The 16,638-nt window shown below is 36.9% G+C and overlaps 1 protein-coding gene across 1 annotated transcript in view; it reads right to left on the reverse strand.

Moving 5' to 3' along the window:
- The window catches only part of LOC113227490 (lachesin-like), a 50,130-nt gene extending 33,720 nt beyond the window's left edge, over positions 1–16,410 (reverse strand). The window contains exons 1-3 of the mRNA XM_026460429.1: positions 16,301–16,410; positions 11,357–11,571; positions 1,810–2,023 (exon numbers count right to left, since the gene is read on the reverse strand). Coding sequence (XP_026316214.1) covers positions 1,810–2,023; positions 11,357–11,571; positions 16,301–16,379 — 508 coding nt within the window. The 5' untranslated portion in view covers positions 16,380–16,410. The remainder of the gene's footprint in view (positions 1–1,809; positions 2,024–11,356; positions 11,572–16,300) is intronic.
- Between the last annotated feature and the right edge of the window lie 228 nt (positions 16,411–16,638).

The following is a 16,638-nucleotide window of genomic DNA, read 5'->3' on the forward strand; positions in this document are numbered from 1 at the left end:
TGCATATTAATAAAGAGAGTTGAATGGCTGCAAATGAAGTTGAGTGTTGTCATGTTAATATTTTATCGGGTATTCATGATTACGGTTTTGGTCACACAGCCCACATATCCAGCCCATAACGAAAATTTTATTGTTATGTATTGAATTAAATAAACGCAGAGGGTTTATAATCAATCGGAATCATATCTCTAACAAAAGAACACCTCAAGACACGGTCTTAAGACCACCTCTTTTTTACACCTCTGCTTTCTACACGATTCACCTAATGTACACAGTCATCTGGTAGTCTGGTGATATTTTCATTTTCAATTTTATTTTCATTTCAAATTTTGTCGTACGGAAACTACTTGTTAATCATTATTATGTTGATTATTTTGTTGTAAGATTATATTGGCTGTCTTCCCAATGTTGCTCTTACTATAACAACAATTATGCAATTACGTATCTCGCTTCATAAATACCAGCAGACTTATAGAGCTCAACGCTTAAGGCAGTTTGACATTCATTGAGTGCCTCTTCAAGAGTTTTGTTGTTCACGTCGAGTTCGACAGTTGGGTTTTCATGTCTTCCCTTTTGTATAAAATCTTCTTCGTGGAAATTGGTTCCAGTTTCTTACAAAAGCTTTTGTTTAGAACGCAGTTACATGTTGTTAAATCAATTATTGACGCATGTATCGAGTTTATCAATTACTTCGTTAACAGATAGAACACAAATTAATTTAAAAATATTATACTGAATAACATGGTGGTGCAATATCCTGATATTCAATAAATTTTATTACATTTATTAAAGCGACATTTCTAGTAGCAGGTGACTAAAAATGTCGCTTACTTACGGTACTAGGCTGAGTGAAGAAATAGAGTTCTCGCAGATTGCGCTGCGGTAAAAAAGTCGTTAAAAATCGAAACAAAGATTTGCAACGAGCACAGAAGAATTTGTAAGGCCCGCTGGTTCGTTCCGTGGCTTATATGATTGGCATAGCGTGTAGTACGGTTTGCTAGCAGACGCAGCAGGACCGGTGGATGTTTTTAAATCGAATTGAATATCGTCGCAGTGTAACAGCCTGACATTCAATAAATTTAATTTTAACTGCCTCCATTTACCATGCCGGACTGCCACGCAGAGGTTCCAGGTTCGATTCCCGGGCCGGAAGAAATATTTGTATAGCCTACATTTATTTCTCTCGTGAGTTTGGGTGTAATCTGTGGTTGTCTATATGTGTGTCCCTGGCACCCGCGATACAAGGTTTCTCTACTGCGGGTCTGTGTTGAGTGTGAGCGAGAAAAGTCTCCCCGCATATTTCCAAGATTACGTGCGCTGATTAAGATTGTAATTGAAACTTTTCCTGTTTCTAGTTTATTTCAAACTTTTACAATCTTAAAATATTCTGAAGTAGCTAATACAAAGTCTTGTCCATTGGAAATGAAACTATTTTTCCGAATATAAATCGCATATATTTGTTTTTCAAAGAAACCAAAACGTTTCGGACTCATGATCATACTGGTAGAGTTAGCGGTGACCACGGGACCTGTAAAGAGCCCGAAACGTTTGTTTTAAAAAACAAACGTGATTCAGATTCGAATATCGAATGCACGAAAGGAACCTCCCCGCACGACGTACCATTCCTTTCCTGTACATTTGTCGCGACCTGGGCAACTACCGGTGACTACCTTACGCCGGCTGGCTAATCTTTCCTTTTGACATCGATACGATAAGAAGAAGACAACTCAGGTGATTCTAATCTATCAAACGTTTCACGGCCTACATAGAAGTTTATTTTAATATTAATGAGCACAAAAAACTACTTACCGACAACACTAAGGTGTACTCTTCTAACCAACGGCGGGTGCGTTGAAATTTGACATTCGTAGAATCCTTCATCCCTTTCGCTGACGTACTGAATAAGCAATCGCCAGTCGTTGGGATGTTCAAATGCTAGGGAGTATCTCGAGTCTGCCGAGTACGTATGACGCCCGAAGGAAAGAAGATGAAGATCTTCCCCGCGACGTCGGACCCAGGAGATCTGTTAAAGAAAATTTTATTCTAAAATCAAATCATTTATTTCAACCCAATTACAACCACATACAATAATAAAATTAAATTAACAGCTATAAACAATTACAATTAAACTAAATAACAAATAATTGTAATCAGGATTAAATAACATAAATGAAAACATGAATATATAAAATAACATGAATGGAATAAATAAAATACATTTATTTATATTTCATATTTCATATTTCATATGAAATATGAAAATACAAATAAATATATACATTCATTTATACGTGATTCTACCAATTTTTTTAAAATCAATTCATATTACTTTTAAAATTAATTGTTAATAATAAAAATTACATTTAGCAAAAAATAATACACTTAATCTAACGGTCTAAACCACCAACACGAGCGTGCATCCAGTGGGCCTGCAATTAAAATCTTTGAAAATAAACGTAATGTTACTGTACAAGTACAAAACATGACTTAATTATTCTGAATTAACAAAAAAGATTGTCATTTTCCTTAACCGTCATTAAAATAAGCTTAACAGTACTTACGTATATTTACATTAAAAGAAAATTATGTAGAAAATTACAACAAAACTGACAAAGAGGAAAATAAAATTAATAGCTTTGAAATATAAAATTATAATTGTGTTATAATATTTTATTGTTATAATTTATAATTTTAGATTTGCGAAACAAACAAGCCTTGTTTTATCTGTAAAATTTCAAACGAAGAAAATAATTCCAATTACACGCACCAGCATATTTAGCGGATCAAAAATCAAATCAAAATGAAAATATAAAGTACGTAATAACGTTAATATTTAAATGAATAATGGAAGTAACATTACGTTCATGTCTTTGAACATAGACTTTGTAAAGTAACTTATTTATTGTGTTTTTATAATTTTTTTTTTTTTAGTAATAATAAACTAAATTAGATCAAAATATTTTTTTCTACATTTTGTGACATAGAAAAATTTCTAAAATTTTACAATTCCATATTCATTGAATGTAAATTAAATTACAAAGACTTTTTCAAATAAAATTAATCAAGAACAAGAACGTAAAATCAATGTCGGATCAATCGACAATTGGTATTTTTTATTTTCAAATTAGACCTATAAATTACGTAACACATTTATACGCTCCAGTGCTAGGCATGAGTCTCCTCAGGTGTAGGCCATAGTCCGCCACGTCCGCAATGCGAGTTGAGGACTTCACACGTTTTCCGAGGGTTGATAACGTTCAGGGAACAAGTCTGCAGGCAGGGAATTCCACTCCATAGCCGTTCGTCCTATAAATGTGGAAGCGTAACGCTTCATGCGAATCTTTGGAATATCCACAACATAGGGGTCGAAGCCAAGCCTACGCCTAGTCCCCCGATGATGAAAAGGGGAAGGTGGAATTAAATCGTGTAATTCCATCGCACACTATCCGTGACATATCCTGTAAAATACCGATAGGCAGGCAACTTTACGGCGGTGTTCAAGGCTCTGTAGCAGAGCCATCCCAAAGGTGGCAACAATACTCCATACACGACCGGACTTATGCCTGATATAGCTGAAGCAACTGTCCCGGTGTGAAGTAACGCCTCACCATTTTTTTATATTTTTATACCAATCGGCGGGGCAAACAAATCGTGCGCCTGGTGGTAAGTGACACGCCTATCGATAATAGTTACAGTTCCATTCAGAGGTTTAAATCGCAAAGATCTTAAGGGCACTGCCACTGCGTCCGTCACTCTGAGATAAGTTGACAAGTCTCATGAAAAATATTTAAAACTATTAAAAATAATGTCCATCACTGCTTTCGCGCTGTTGGCCACTGTGGGTCCACAGGACACGAACAGTAGTAAAAGAGTGACAGACATGCGTCGGTCCGTAGGACGCGTCATGGGGTGTCCTGATAAATAAGCCGGTATGTGTATAAGAATCACTTACAAATGGTAGCAGTAGAGCTCTTTGTAATAGAGTTCGTTCAGGGCAGTACTTGCCACCTCACCTATTTCTGCCGCCAAGCAGTAATGTCAGCATTACTGTGTTCCGGTTTTGAAGGGTAAGAGTGCTGGTGAAATTACAGACACGTGGGACTTATTAATTTATGTCTAAGGGTGACGGGAGCAGTGCAGGAGCCCTCAGATCTTGCGATTTATAGCTCTGAGTGGCATGGCGTCTGATGTGGCAACTGTTATTGACAGGCGTGTGGCTTACTATCAGGCGCACGACTTGTTCGTCCCTTCCCTTGATATTATAAATAATCTCAGTACAGAGTACTAAAAAAACCGACCTCAAAAGTACGTGGAATTACGTCTATTTGCTAAATTTTATTGAAATATCCCCTAGTTCGCCACTATACAGGACTTGGCACTGGAGATAATAAAAATCGATTCTCGGAAGCGGAAAAACGCCTTGAATTGGCGAAATAGCAAAATCAACCATTAAAATAATTGATCCTAAATTAAAGTTAGGCGCTATTTATAAAAATGAATCTTCATGCGTGTTCAGCTACCCTTAAAGGTGGAAGATTTTCTTAAAAAAAAATGGTATTATTTTGGAAGTACCCAAACTTTTCCAACAAAAAAGAATCTTGAAAATCGGTTCACAAATACTGGAGTTATCGCGTAACATACATACAAAAAAAAACATACATTCGAATTGAGAACCTCCTCCTTTTTGAAGTCGCTTAAAAAGAAACAGTGTACTCCAAAAATCTGATATTTGTAAATAATGATACGTTTACTGTAAGTATTTGAGGAGTTAGGTAGTTTGTACACGCGCGGTACAAACACGCGCGTGCGGTAGTCGCACAACTTGTTCGTCCCGTCACTACTCTGCATGTACTACCCTGGACGAACTCTTTCACAAGGATCTTTACTGCTACTAAACTACTTCCTATATGCATGTTTATGTGAATATCCAGATTTGTAAGGTACTACCAAATGCCAACAAATGTTTCCCTCGCTCTTCTCGCTCGTGTTTTGGCACACAACTCATTTTGCGTCGTCGTGTGACACTAACAGGGTTTTTATATGAAACCGAATGCAGCGTGAATTACGCAACTCAATAAACCGATGTTCAAAATTATTGTACAAAAGATAATTTAGAACGACATACTATGTAATAAAGAAATAATAGCCCAAAAGAATGATAAACTTTTATTATTTGAAGTTTTGTTGTTAGCAGAGTTATATACGAATGGCGAGACGGTGTCGAGGGACATTGGAAAATTTGAACTAACTTCTGGACAATCAGCTACTGTTTTCCTTGTTAAAACTGAAAATACAAAGTTATATAGATCCGCTAGAACTAGATACATTCTTCATGTATGTTTTTTGGTGATAAGCGATACGCCTACGCTTAACAGTGTCAGTGCCACTTTAAACTATAAATCGTAAAGACCTGAAGGGCACTGCCACTGCGCCCGTGTCACTGAGCTAAAATTGACAAGACCCTTATGCCTGTAGTTTCAAGAGCACCCTTACTCTTTAAGCCCGGAATGCAGTAATAACGTTCACATTAATTTTTGGCGGCAGAAATAAGTATGGTGGACTAACTTTCACAAGAAGCTCTACTGCTACACTTTTTAAATGTAGAATGTAGATGTAGGTTTTGTACTAAATAATTACCGCAAAGTTAAAAAATGAATTAACAATATAAAGATGTAGGTGTAATGAGTTTAAAAATTGCTAAATATTTTTGAGGATGGTTTGTCGCCCATAGAAATTATATTTTCGTTATAGTGGCTAAATAGGGTGCCTGGACAGAGGTTTTGGTAGCAGTAAAACTCCTTGTGAAAGAGTTCGTCCAGGGAAGTGCTGCCAGCTTACCAATTTCGGTTACGTTGGACAATTTCAGTTGGACGGTCAGTTCAATACCTTCCCGCACTAAAAAGTTTGGCAATTCGTTTTTATGCCGAACCATCAAATTGTGGAACCAACTCCCGGCGCATGTATTCCCTCCCCTCTATAACATCGGGTCCTTCAAACGTAGTGTGAAGAAGCATTTGGCCAAACCGGCAAAATGATAGTGACGGAATGAAGATATTTGTGTTTTCCATCCGTTACTCTCATCTCTGGACTGTATTTGCACTTTCCATCAGGCGCGGTGCAGTCATTTTGCCGAGTCACAATAAAAAAAAAAAAAAACGTTTCAGTTTTGGAGGTGCTGGTGAAATTACAGGTACGTGGGACTTGTTAATTTATGTCTCAGGGTGACAGGCGTAGTATCAACGCCCTTCAGATCTTTGTGATTTAAAGCATCCAATTGTCACTTGAACTGTTATGGACAGACGTGTCGCTTACCACCAGCCGTATGACTTGCCCGTCCAGTCACTTGGTATCCCAAAAAAAGGTGGACACGACAGAATTTGAATGTGTTCATTATCATTAGCCGAGTGTACTGCTATCCATTACAACCATTATATCTCGTAAGTTTACTTATGAAGGTCTAAAATTTGAAATTCTGCAGAGTGTAAAAAATAACTTCATATGGTTCACTAAAGGTGAACAACAGACAAGTTAAATTCTGATTTATAAATAAATATAGCAGCTGCAGCGCCTTGGGTATGATGTTCATGGCGGCGCGTACAGACGGGTTTGTAGCCAACGTACTCGTAGGAAAGAGATACGCCTCGACCGCCTACGCGACAACACCAATCGCATGATGTTCGCCCACTGAATGGGACTGCATGACCCGTCGCATAGCGTTATTAACGTTTATTTGATTTTGGTGTTGCTGTGTTTGTATTGTGTACTAACCCTTAGTTCTAAACATTTTGTTATTAAGTAACAATCTACGGATTTGGTTTCGAAATAAATGGTTGTTATGATATCATTATTTCTATTTTTAAAATTCTGGTTTAAGCGATTATTTCCCGGCATAGTCGGTCGGAGTCAGGGACTCAGGTTCAACAACCGGCAAACAATACGTGCCATATCGAATAGGTCCGCTTCAAGTTTGTTGGCGAGGCTGACTGGAATTAACCTATTTGCGGACAAAGCTACTGGGATTACTTCGTCTATGTTTTGTAGAAAGGACTAAAGCGCAATTTCGAAACATTTTTAAATTTTTTGGTCTTAACGACTGATTTAAAATATTTACATCCTGTTTTAAAATTCAGTATCGATTTTAATTAAGTTAAAGATTTAAAATAGGACGTAAATATTTTAAAACAGTCGTTAAAACTTGAAACATGCTCCCCTGAAAAATTTATCTGAATTTGCTATCGCCCTTTCTACAAAACACCGAAGATTTAAGATTTGTTTACATTATTATTATTATTATTATACAGAGCGGTGGTAAATCATTAAAAGAAAAAATGCTTCTCTCAATAAATATTCAGACGTCAACATTTCGAATCAGTATGTATATATTAGTTCTTACATTTGTAAGTTGCTTACATAGTGTCTATTTAGTAGTAATATTAATAAAAATGGAAGTAAGTTAATTTGTTACTTCGCGAAGTAAGTGAAGATTAAATCATGCAAAATGTCTACGCCTGTGTTGAATATTTTTTCAGTTAATTTTACCACCCACCCTCCGCATAAAATTAATAAAATTAACAACACAGTTATTGTCATACTGTACTGCTATAAAGCAGAGCGAGGTAGGTACAGACAACAATACAAGGCAGGTATGAACATATGGTTTATTAAGGATACAACTAGAAGTAATTAATGGATTCAGGTGTTACTTTGAGGAAGTCCATGTCAATAACAATGGAAGTAAACTAATTTGCTATTCCGTAAAACCAGTGAAGGTTAAATTGTACAAAATAGCTGTGCTTCTGTGTTTTTTTAACTGGATGAATAAATATTCAACACATGCTCAGTTATTTGCACGATTTAACCTTGTCTGGGTTCGCGGAGTAGCAAATTAATTTTCTTCCCGTTTTATTGGATACGACTTGAACAGGCAGCGCGGTGTGTTACAAAATGTGCTCTACGGCGATGCAGCAACGACAATCTCACAATTGGAAGCAGTGATGCATCTACGAGGAAAGCTACGAAACAGTTCCTCAAGTGGAAGCAGTGACGTAGGCAGACCCCTAGGTTTCAGCAGAGTAGCTAAGAAGCAAGTCTCAGGAGAGTCCCACGAGTGAAAGATCATCGGGAAGCAAGGTGCAACTTTTTTTGACATTGACACTTTGCAATTAACTTTAAAAAAAATTAACTGCCTCTGTGGCCGAACGGTTACCATTGCTGCCACGCAGAGGTCCCAGGTTTGAATCCCAGGCCGGGCGAAATATTTGTATGGCCTACATTTATTTATCTCGTGAGTTTGGGTGTAATTTGTGGTTGTCTATGTGTGTGTCCATGGCACATGCGACACAAGGTTTCCCTAGTGCGGAGTTATGTTGAGTGTGTGCGTTATAAAAAAAAAATTGGGTGCTGATAGCATTGACTGCGCCACAAAATGCTATGTTCAATATCAATACTTTCTATGAACACTGAAAGCGCATTCTATTCTGATCCCAACGCCATCTAGCGGCAAGGCGTTGTAACTAAAATTGTTGTTGTTGGGCTGTGGTATTACAATACCATTTATTACCGTATTCCATATATTCATATACGTACTGAATGTTAGAGCAATGCCACATGATGCGTTGCGTTGGCGTTGCGACGCCTGTAGGGCTAGCACGATAGGGCAAGTCTCAGGTTCGATTATCGAGCCGAGAGAAATATTTATATGGCCTACATTTATTACTCTCGTGACTCCCAAACTCAATGTAATTTGTGGCTGTCCATGTATGTTTCCATGGCACCCGCGATACAGGGTTTCCCTAGTTTGGGGCTATGAGTGTATGCGTTATTTATCTAATCGCCGTTATTCACGTCATATTAATTGAGGCTATCAGCGCAAACGCGGTGTAACCTCATGAAATGTATACCTATAGAAGATGATTTTAAATTAAACTTAATAATCATATACAAATAATAAAATAGCATCAAGATATAAAAAATTACGCACTTTAACCTTTATATCTCCGGAAAAATGTAGGTAATGCCTGTTTTTTGCTGATCATTATACAGAAATAAGATTGATTGTCCAGAGTTTCTCAGTAATATTACTCGTGTACTTAAAGTTTCTGTTAGGAAATTTTGTAAGCGTAATTTGCTCCATGTTCTATTTAGTCGTACTAATTTTACAATTATAATATACGTCAAAGATGGTTTACTAACCTTGGAACGCGTGTAAAATTTCCTCGCCGATCATAAACAACAAAATAAGGAAAAGCGTTCATGGAATTCTTAGAAACCTTGCGGCAATAATTAAATTTTCCCCTAAAGGGTTCCGCATGAATACTAATTCATAGACATTTCAAAGAGCATGCGTGAACTTGACGACATGTTATTTTTTACAGCATATTACGTCATTGTAACTTTATTATACTTGCTTCAAAAGTATTCACCATGTGGTGTTTTAAAAAGTTGTATTTTTTGCCCTTTTTTATAATATAGGGTATAAAACATGAGATAGTATTGTTTGCTGATGATACTTCCTTATTATTTAAAGTTAACAGGTACCAATGTTCCTACGACGATGTGAACAATGCTATATCTAAAATAGTTGATTGGTTTGCTGTTAATAAACTACTTCTTAATGAGAAAAAAACAAATTATGTGAAATTTGCATTACCCAATGTTAGCGAGACGGTTACAAGCATTGTAGTTAAAAACGAAAAATTGAATCTTGTGGATACAGTTGCATTTCCAGGTATAACGTTAGATGCTAAATTGCAATGGGGTCCCCATATAAGTAAGTTATCAAAAGGGCTCGGCTCTGCAGTGTACGCGTTTAAAAAAATAAGGAAACTTTCAGACGTCGAAACCGCTAGATTGGTTTACTTCAGCTACTTTCACAGTCTAATGACATACGGCATTTTGCTTTAGGGTAATGCCGCCGATATCAATAGAATCTTTGTCCTGCAGAAACGTGAAGTTAGGGCAATTTACAATCTGGGCCCCAAAGTATCTTTGAGAGATAAGTTTAAGGAAATTAATTCTTACACTAGCCTCACAGTACATTTATGAAAATGTAGTTTATGTTAAAAGGAATAGTAATTTCTTTATGAAAAGTAGTGACAGACATAACATTAATGCGAGGAATAAAAATAAACTAGCTTTTCTTGATAGCCGTTTTCACAAAGTCAAAAAATCATTTAAGGGGCAATGTATACGCTTCTATAACAAGATTCCGGTTGATATACAAAATTTGCCTTTCACGAGGTTTAAAACTATAGTGAAACAAAAACTTTATACCAAAATTTTATTATACCACTTCTGCGTACTTGGATGACAAAAATCCGTGGTAGTAACCCGTTTAGCTCATGCAGGTAGTCTCGATAAATGTTATTTACAAAGAGCAACCCCTAGAGTTTCTTGCTCATTCTTCTCAGGGGAATCTGCCTTACGAATGAGCGGTAGAGTTTAACCATTGTGACGATTTCAAGTGTAACAATGCTTACCTATGAAATGAAGATTATTTTGTATTTGAATTTGAATTTATCATCAACATCATTAAAGGGAGGATCGAAGGTAAGAAAGGCAAAGAAAAATCGAGATGATTATTTGATCATATAAGGAAAAAGTTAAAGCCATGTCAGAAAATCAAAGAAAGGGTGCTGAACAGAGGCAGTTGACAAGAGCCTATATAAGCAAAAGAAGAAAATTGGTCCTTAAATTGCCTCCGTTCTCAGTTAAGAGGCTATACTACCTCAAAACAATGGCTTTGGTTGATTCCGCATAACAGAGAAAGTGTCGAATCAATTTGTTTGGAAAAAATATTTAGTACAATTGATGATATACACTGATTACTATACGGTGTGAAAACACGATTCCTAAAAATGACGATAGAAACAAAAAACACAAACTCCTAAAGAAAACCTCTGTATTCCAATTACTTTTCAAATATTAACTGAACTAAATAGAGCACGTACACTATATGATATACATTTTTCAAACGGCGTTAATTTCGATTTAAAAAAAATAAATTCTGAAATAAAGCCAAGCAAAATAAACCGTATTAGTATTAGAAAAAATTAAATTCGAGCTGAGATAGTACCGACTCTTAAAGTAAAGCTGTTCAGGGTATTCATAAACGATTCAGATGTTTGTTGTTGGTATGATATTTCTCCACAACGCGCGTTCTCCAGGGCGCTGCAGGTTATACCATTCGAGAGGTGTAGCGGTGAGAGAAACCACCTAACTAACCAAACAATCTTTCATCATCACTTTCGTGTACTATATCTTGGTCTGCCTATTTTGTTTCCATGTACTTCTGTTGCCTCGGAACCCGCTTTGACTTGTGTGAGGGGTTGTATGAATTATAAACAAGAATTCTTACCGTTTTCTCGCCCAAATCATGAACTCTGCAATGCAAATGCACTCTGCTACCAAGCTGCGCCGTCACATTATTCGTGGACGCATCATCTTCAAAGAACGGCAATGGCTCGCTGGTTGTCGTAGATACGTCATCTTCGTTTAATTCCTCGTATATTTCCGTAAACGCTTCGTGCCAGAAGGGAACGCTGATAATTTTCTTGTCACCGCTCTTGAAATCTGTAAGGAAAGAACGAAACATTTTGAAACCTTTTGTTCAAAATTATGTTCCGACAATGTCCGACAGAGAATACAGGCGGAGACAGAACAGCACTATGCTCCTTTTTATCACTCATAGCTCATAATTTATTAGTACATAACATCATATGATTTTCCATATATATATATATATATGTGTTTGAAGAATAAGGTCTCAATTAGAACGGTTACACATGGCGACTTTTAACAGCGATGCAAACACGACGCAGTAGCAATGCAGTCGCTAATGGTCTACCTTTACACACGCGCGCGATTTTAAGCAGTAATGACGCAGACGCGCGATTGCATCGATATACTTGAGATGTATAGGCGATTGCATCGATGTAATCGCGCATTTGTATCGATGCAACCGCGCGTTTCACTCTTAATTTTAATTTTAAACGAAACATTACCCTGTTTATGATGATCATGTTGTTTTACTACTATGATTTGTCAAGTGCTTTTTTGTGAAAATACTCCATCAGTTTATTATTATTATTTGACCACCTCGTAGTCGAGTGTCTTGCACGCCGGTTTTCATAGTATATACCGGACAATGTAGAAAAACGACCATAAGACCATATTGCCTTGGGTGTTTGTGGTACCGTCGTTTTCAATTTCCATAACACAAGTGCGTTGGTACTTTGGGTTCAGAGCAACATAATATGTGATGTTGTCTAATAGATATTTAATACTATTGATACAAAGATCCAGAAAGTAGGATTCGAACAAGTGTCTGTTACCATACCAGTACTATAAGAAGTAGTGTCTCATGGGTGTTCTGAATGTCTGAAGGCGACAAAAAGCTGTTTAAACCCGATACACCGTGTGACACGGTGCGTTCTGTAGCTCCAATGGAATGAAGTTTTCTGTGTATTCGATCATTGAACAACCCCATGTCTTTCTACATAAGTTTTGAGTAATAGTGACTCTCCGTATTAACCTCTTGGTTATGCGGGAAGGGCACTACAACTTGTGCAAGCAAGCCCGCACAGGGATCATCTCAGTCAGGTCCTAATCCCAGATCTAGCGGTTGCCACTGCTGAACCGTCGCCTCTAAGTCGATTACCGAATCTCCTCATTGGTGGCGGAGCTGTAAGGCACTTTCACTTCCCAACTCCGAAAAACGGCGTCTCTCCAGTTCCCAAATTCCTACGTGGCTGGATACCTCGACCATTTACCAATATAAATTATTAAACTGCACATGATTTTTAAAACACTCAGGCTTCTAAGGCATGCGTATTTCCAACAAGGCTATAGCTGATTCTTCCCTAATGCTTACAAAATATTTAATCAAAAAAATGAAGTAATCAACTTTCAAGACGATAAAACTACCATTAATAACGAAATGACTCGATTTAATCATATTAACACAGGCCTTTTAGTGGGTGAATACCCATTCAATTCATGATTTATATTTCTAAAATTGATGACTTACGCATTTAATTTTCATTCACTAAATGGAATACTCATTACACTATTAATATTTAAACCAGTGCTCACAAACCGAATTTTAATAAGTTAAGTATTCGAGGAAAATGTCCGTTTTATGTAAGCATTGTATTTAATATAATCACGTATGTTAACGTAACGTCTAGTTAGTAAACTTACTAAAGGCGTAAGAGACCTAAACTTTCCTGCTAGACAATTCTAGGGTAAGTACTGCCACCTTTTTTTTAGATTCCAAGTGACGGGACCAACAAGTCGTGTGCCTGGTGGTAAGCGACACGCCTGTCCATAACAGCTGCAGTGCCATTCAGAGCTTTAAGTCGCAAAGATCTTATGGGCACTGCCACTGCGCCTGTCACATTGAGACATAAGTTGACAAGTGCCACCTGCGTGTAATTTAACCAGCACCCTTACCCTTTTAAACCGGAACGCTGTAATGCTCACATTAGTGCTTGGTGGCAGAAACAGGTAAGATGTCAGTACTTCCCAAGGACCTCTACTGCTACTAAATATCATAAAATACATAGCTATAAAAATAAAGTGTGTAATAGTGTGATAATTATTAGTTAATGGCCAGCATGTTTAAAATTTTTAAATTATTTAATAATTTAACTGTCGAAGATATTTGTTTTAATTGTTTTATGGGACAATTGCACTCTGGCCTTCTTTGCTATACGCTTCCAGGGAATCATATAATAAGGACTTATAGCGCACCCTGTTTTGGTGTAATAAGGTGACATCTGAAAAATACCAACTCCTTATCTTCAAAAAAAGGAGGACGTTTTCAATTCGACTGTTTTTTTTGTATGTTATGCTGACATTTGAAAACCGATTTCGATAATTCTTTTTTTGTTGGAAAGAGGGTACCTTAATAGTAGTTCCATTTAAATTTGAAGAAAATATTCCACCGATAAGAGTGGAAAATTAAGGACGAATCCGGTTTATTGGATATTATCATCCACTTTTGTTTGCAAATATCTGTAATAAGTTTATCGTAATAAAATCGTTGAGTTTGTTGTTAGAGATAACATTTTATTATGGTGTTAATTAATTTGTGCAAAGTAGAACCTCTCGGCTTACAATGATGAGCTTTTGACAAGCATTTTGTTACTGCTTCAAGCAGTAGTTAAAATTTCAGAAATTCTTTTGTCGTCTCAACTGGTAGATCGGTAAGTCGTTCGCATTTAATATAGTACTCGTATTTAAAAGCAAAATAATTAATTCTGCCTTTATTCTGTTTGTAAAGTTTCGCATGGCTTGATTTTTAAGAAAGTATTTACAGGGTCACGACGAGCGGTCCCTTTTTTAATTGATATTCTAAAGTCGTAATATAGGCTTCGCTCTAATTAAAAGTTATATAGAGAAAAACTCCTCGAACTGCATCTAAACAAAAACAAAGGCGAGTAATTTTAAATGTTAAAGCTACTGAGAATGAGGCAATATTTTGTTATTCCAAACACGTTTTTTAATGTATCGAAATTGTATCCATAATTTTACTCACTGTCCTTTGTAGTTGAACAACACAAACAGTATGATAGTTCCACGATTGTGTCATTAGTTTTCTTTATCGATATTAAGTGTTAGTTCAACTTACTTAACGCTTTTTCGGGCAAAAGTGGAAAATAAAAAAGTGTTGCCTACTAAAAGTTAAAGATCTTTTTGCGGGTTTCGACTTTGTTCTAGATCTCGCTTTGTTTGGCCCCTTGGGGCTGTTTATATTTAGTATTCAATGAACTTCTTCCAAGTTTGGTTTGTTTGGCTTTTTGACTGTTTCCTTATTTAGGTTCTTGAGCGAGAGGCAGAAGTGACCCTTTTTTTCTTTACGCTGGGATATGCGTTGCGCATATCACTCGTTTCGGGGGAACAGCGAGCCGTTATGTAGGACTCCCAAGCGGTAGTCCCTGTATACCCACTAAAACCCCATTGCCTTAGAGGGACGACTCAGGATCCGTTTAGGCGTGCTACTGGGACGTCTCGGAGGATGGCCCACGAAAGACGGGCTCCGGTCTTCAGTGTATACCCCGGGGTGCAAGGGCACACTCAGACTTGGTGGTAAGGGTCCGCTGACCCCGGAGACGGCTGGGGAAGAAGGTACGCCCGTACAGCCTCCTTCGCATCTCGGCCGCCGTCGTCTGAGCGTGTCAGCGAGGAGCAGCTCCGATGCCTCCTTCTGCGAAATTTCGCTCTCGCAAAATGAAACCATTGCCTTCAACCTTATGTCTAATTACATGCGTCTAAATTGTAGAATAACCGCTTATTGATACTTGTGGTTTTTTTTCAGGCGATACGATATATCGATTGATAGAATTCATGTACGGTGCTCTCAACTAGATATATAAAAAAATACAAAATTCACCAAAGGAATACCAAGCCAGACTTTGGCACGATGTTATCTTTACGTAGGTCTACATGGGATTTAACCTTACACAATCAACAGTTTTACACTTTGGATCGTTAGTGTTAATATGATATTAAAATATCAAAAAATATTTTTTTCCATCAGATAGAAAAAAAGAAATTAACGAAATTGATTATTCAATTTACTTTTATACGTAATGGAAATTCCTGGAACCCAAAATACATTATAGGCATTCATAAATCAGGAGTTAAAAATATTTTAATTAAAATTAACAAACGTCCCGACACTACTTAGTAGTAGCAGTAGAGCACCTTGTGAAAGAGTTCGTCCAAAGAAGTACTACCACCTTACCTATTTCTACTGCCAAACAGTAATATCAACATAAGGGTGCTGGTGAAATTACAAGCACATGAGACTTGTCAACTCATGTCTCAGGGTAACAAGCCCAGTGGCAGTGTCCCTAGGATCTTTGCAATTTAAATCTCTGAGTGGCACTTAACACCAGGCTCACGGCTTCTTCGTCTCGTTACTTAATATTTAAGTATACTTTTTTTTATCGTGCAATATTATTGAATATTCGAGTATTTTATCGTGAAATATTATTTCATGATTATACAATTATGTGCTTGAATATTTAAATAATAAATATGGCCCTGGAAATTAGGTAGTGAATACTAATTCGAGAAGGAGGTGGGTGATAAATAACGTCACATAAACAAAATCACAGCGAGGCTTTGACAAGAAGATCTACTATCAAAAGTAGATATGAAATATTTCAAAGACAGTAAATTGGAAAAATTATGATATAACATTTTGAAAAACTATGATCATAGCAAAAATAATGAACTAGTTATGTAAAAAAATTCACCTTTCTTAAAGAATAAACATTTCGAATTTACCTACCTATTGGTATCTGCGGTGCTATGACACATAGCGTCCTGGTAAGAAGAGAGCAGAAGATCAAAAGACCAGCTCGAGTCATCGTGACCACCTTCGAGCCATAGACTTCATCTGGCCAGTCTTCTTACTATCTGAAATAGAAAGAAATACACTTTAATAAGAGAGCATAAAAATTAATTAAGTGCAAGTCAATTGAAATAAAAAAAAACATCCAAGTTTCAACGAGGAAGATGGTTTCTCCGTATTATCAGTTTAGGATCCAGTAGTAGTTCTCTGATGAAAAATTCCAAGCAGACATACTCGCCTTTAGAGAAAAAATCAGTAGCGGTGAAGCTCCTTGT

The sequence above is a fragment of the Hyposmocoma kahamanoa genome, unplaced genomic scaffold (genome assembly GCF_003589595.1).
Source record: "Hyposmocoma kahamanoa isolate Upper Pololo Valley unplaced genomic scaffold, ASM358959v1 210, whole genome shotgun sequence".
NCBI lineage: Eukaryota > Metazoa > Arthropoda > Insecta > Lepidoptera > Cosmopterigidae > Hyposmocoma > Hyposmocoma kahamanoa.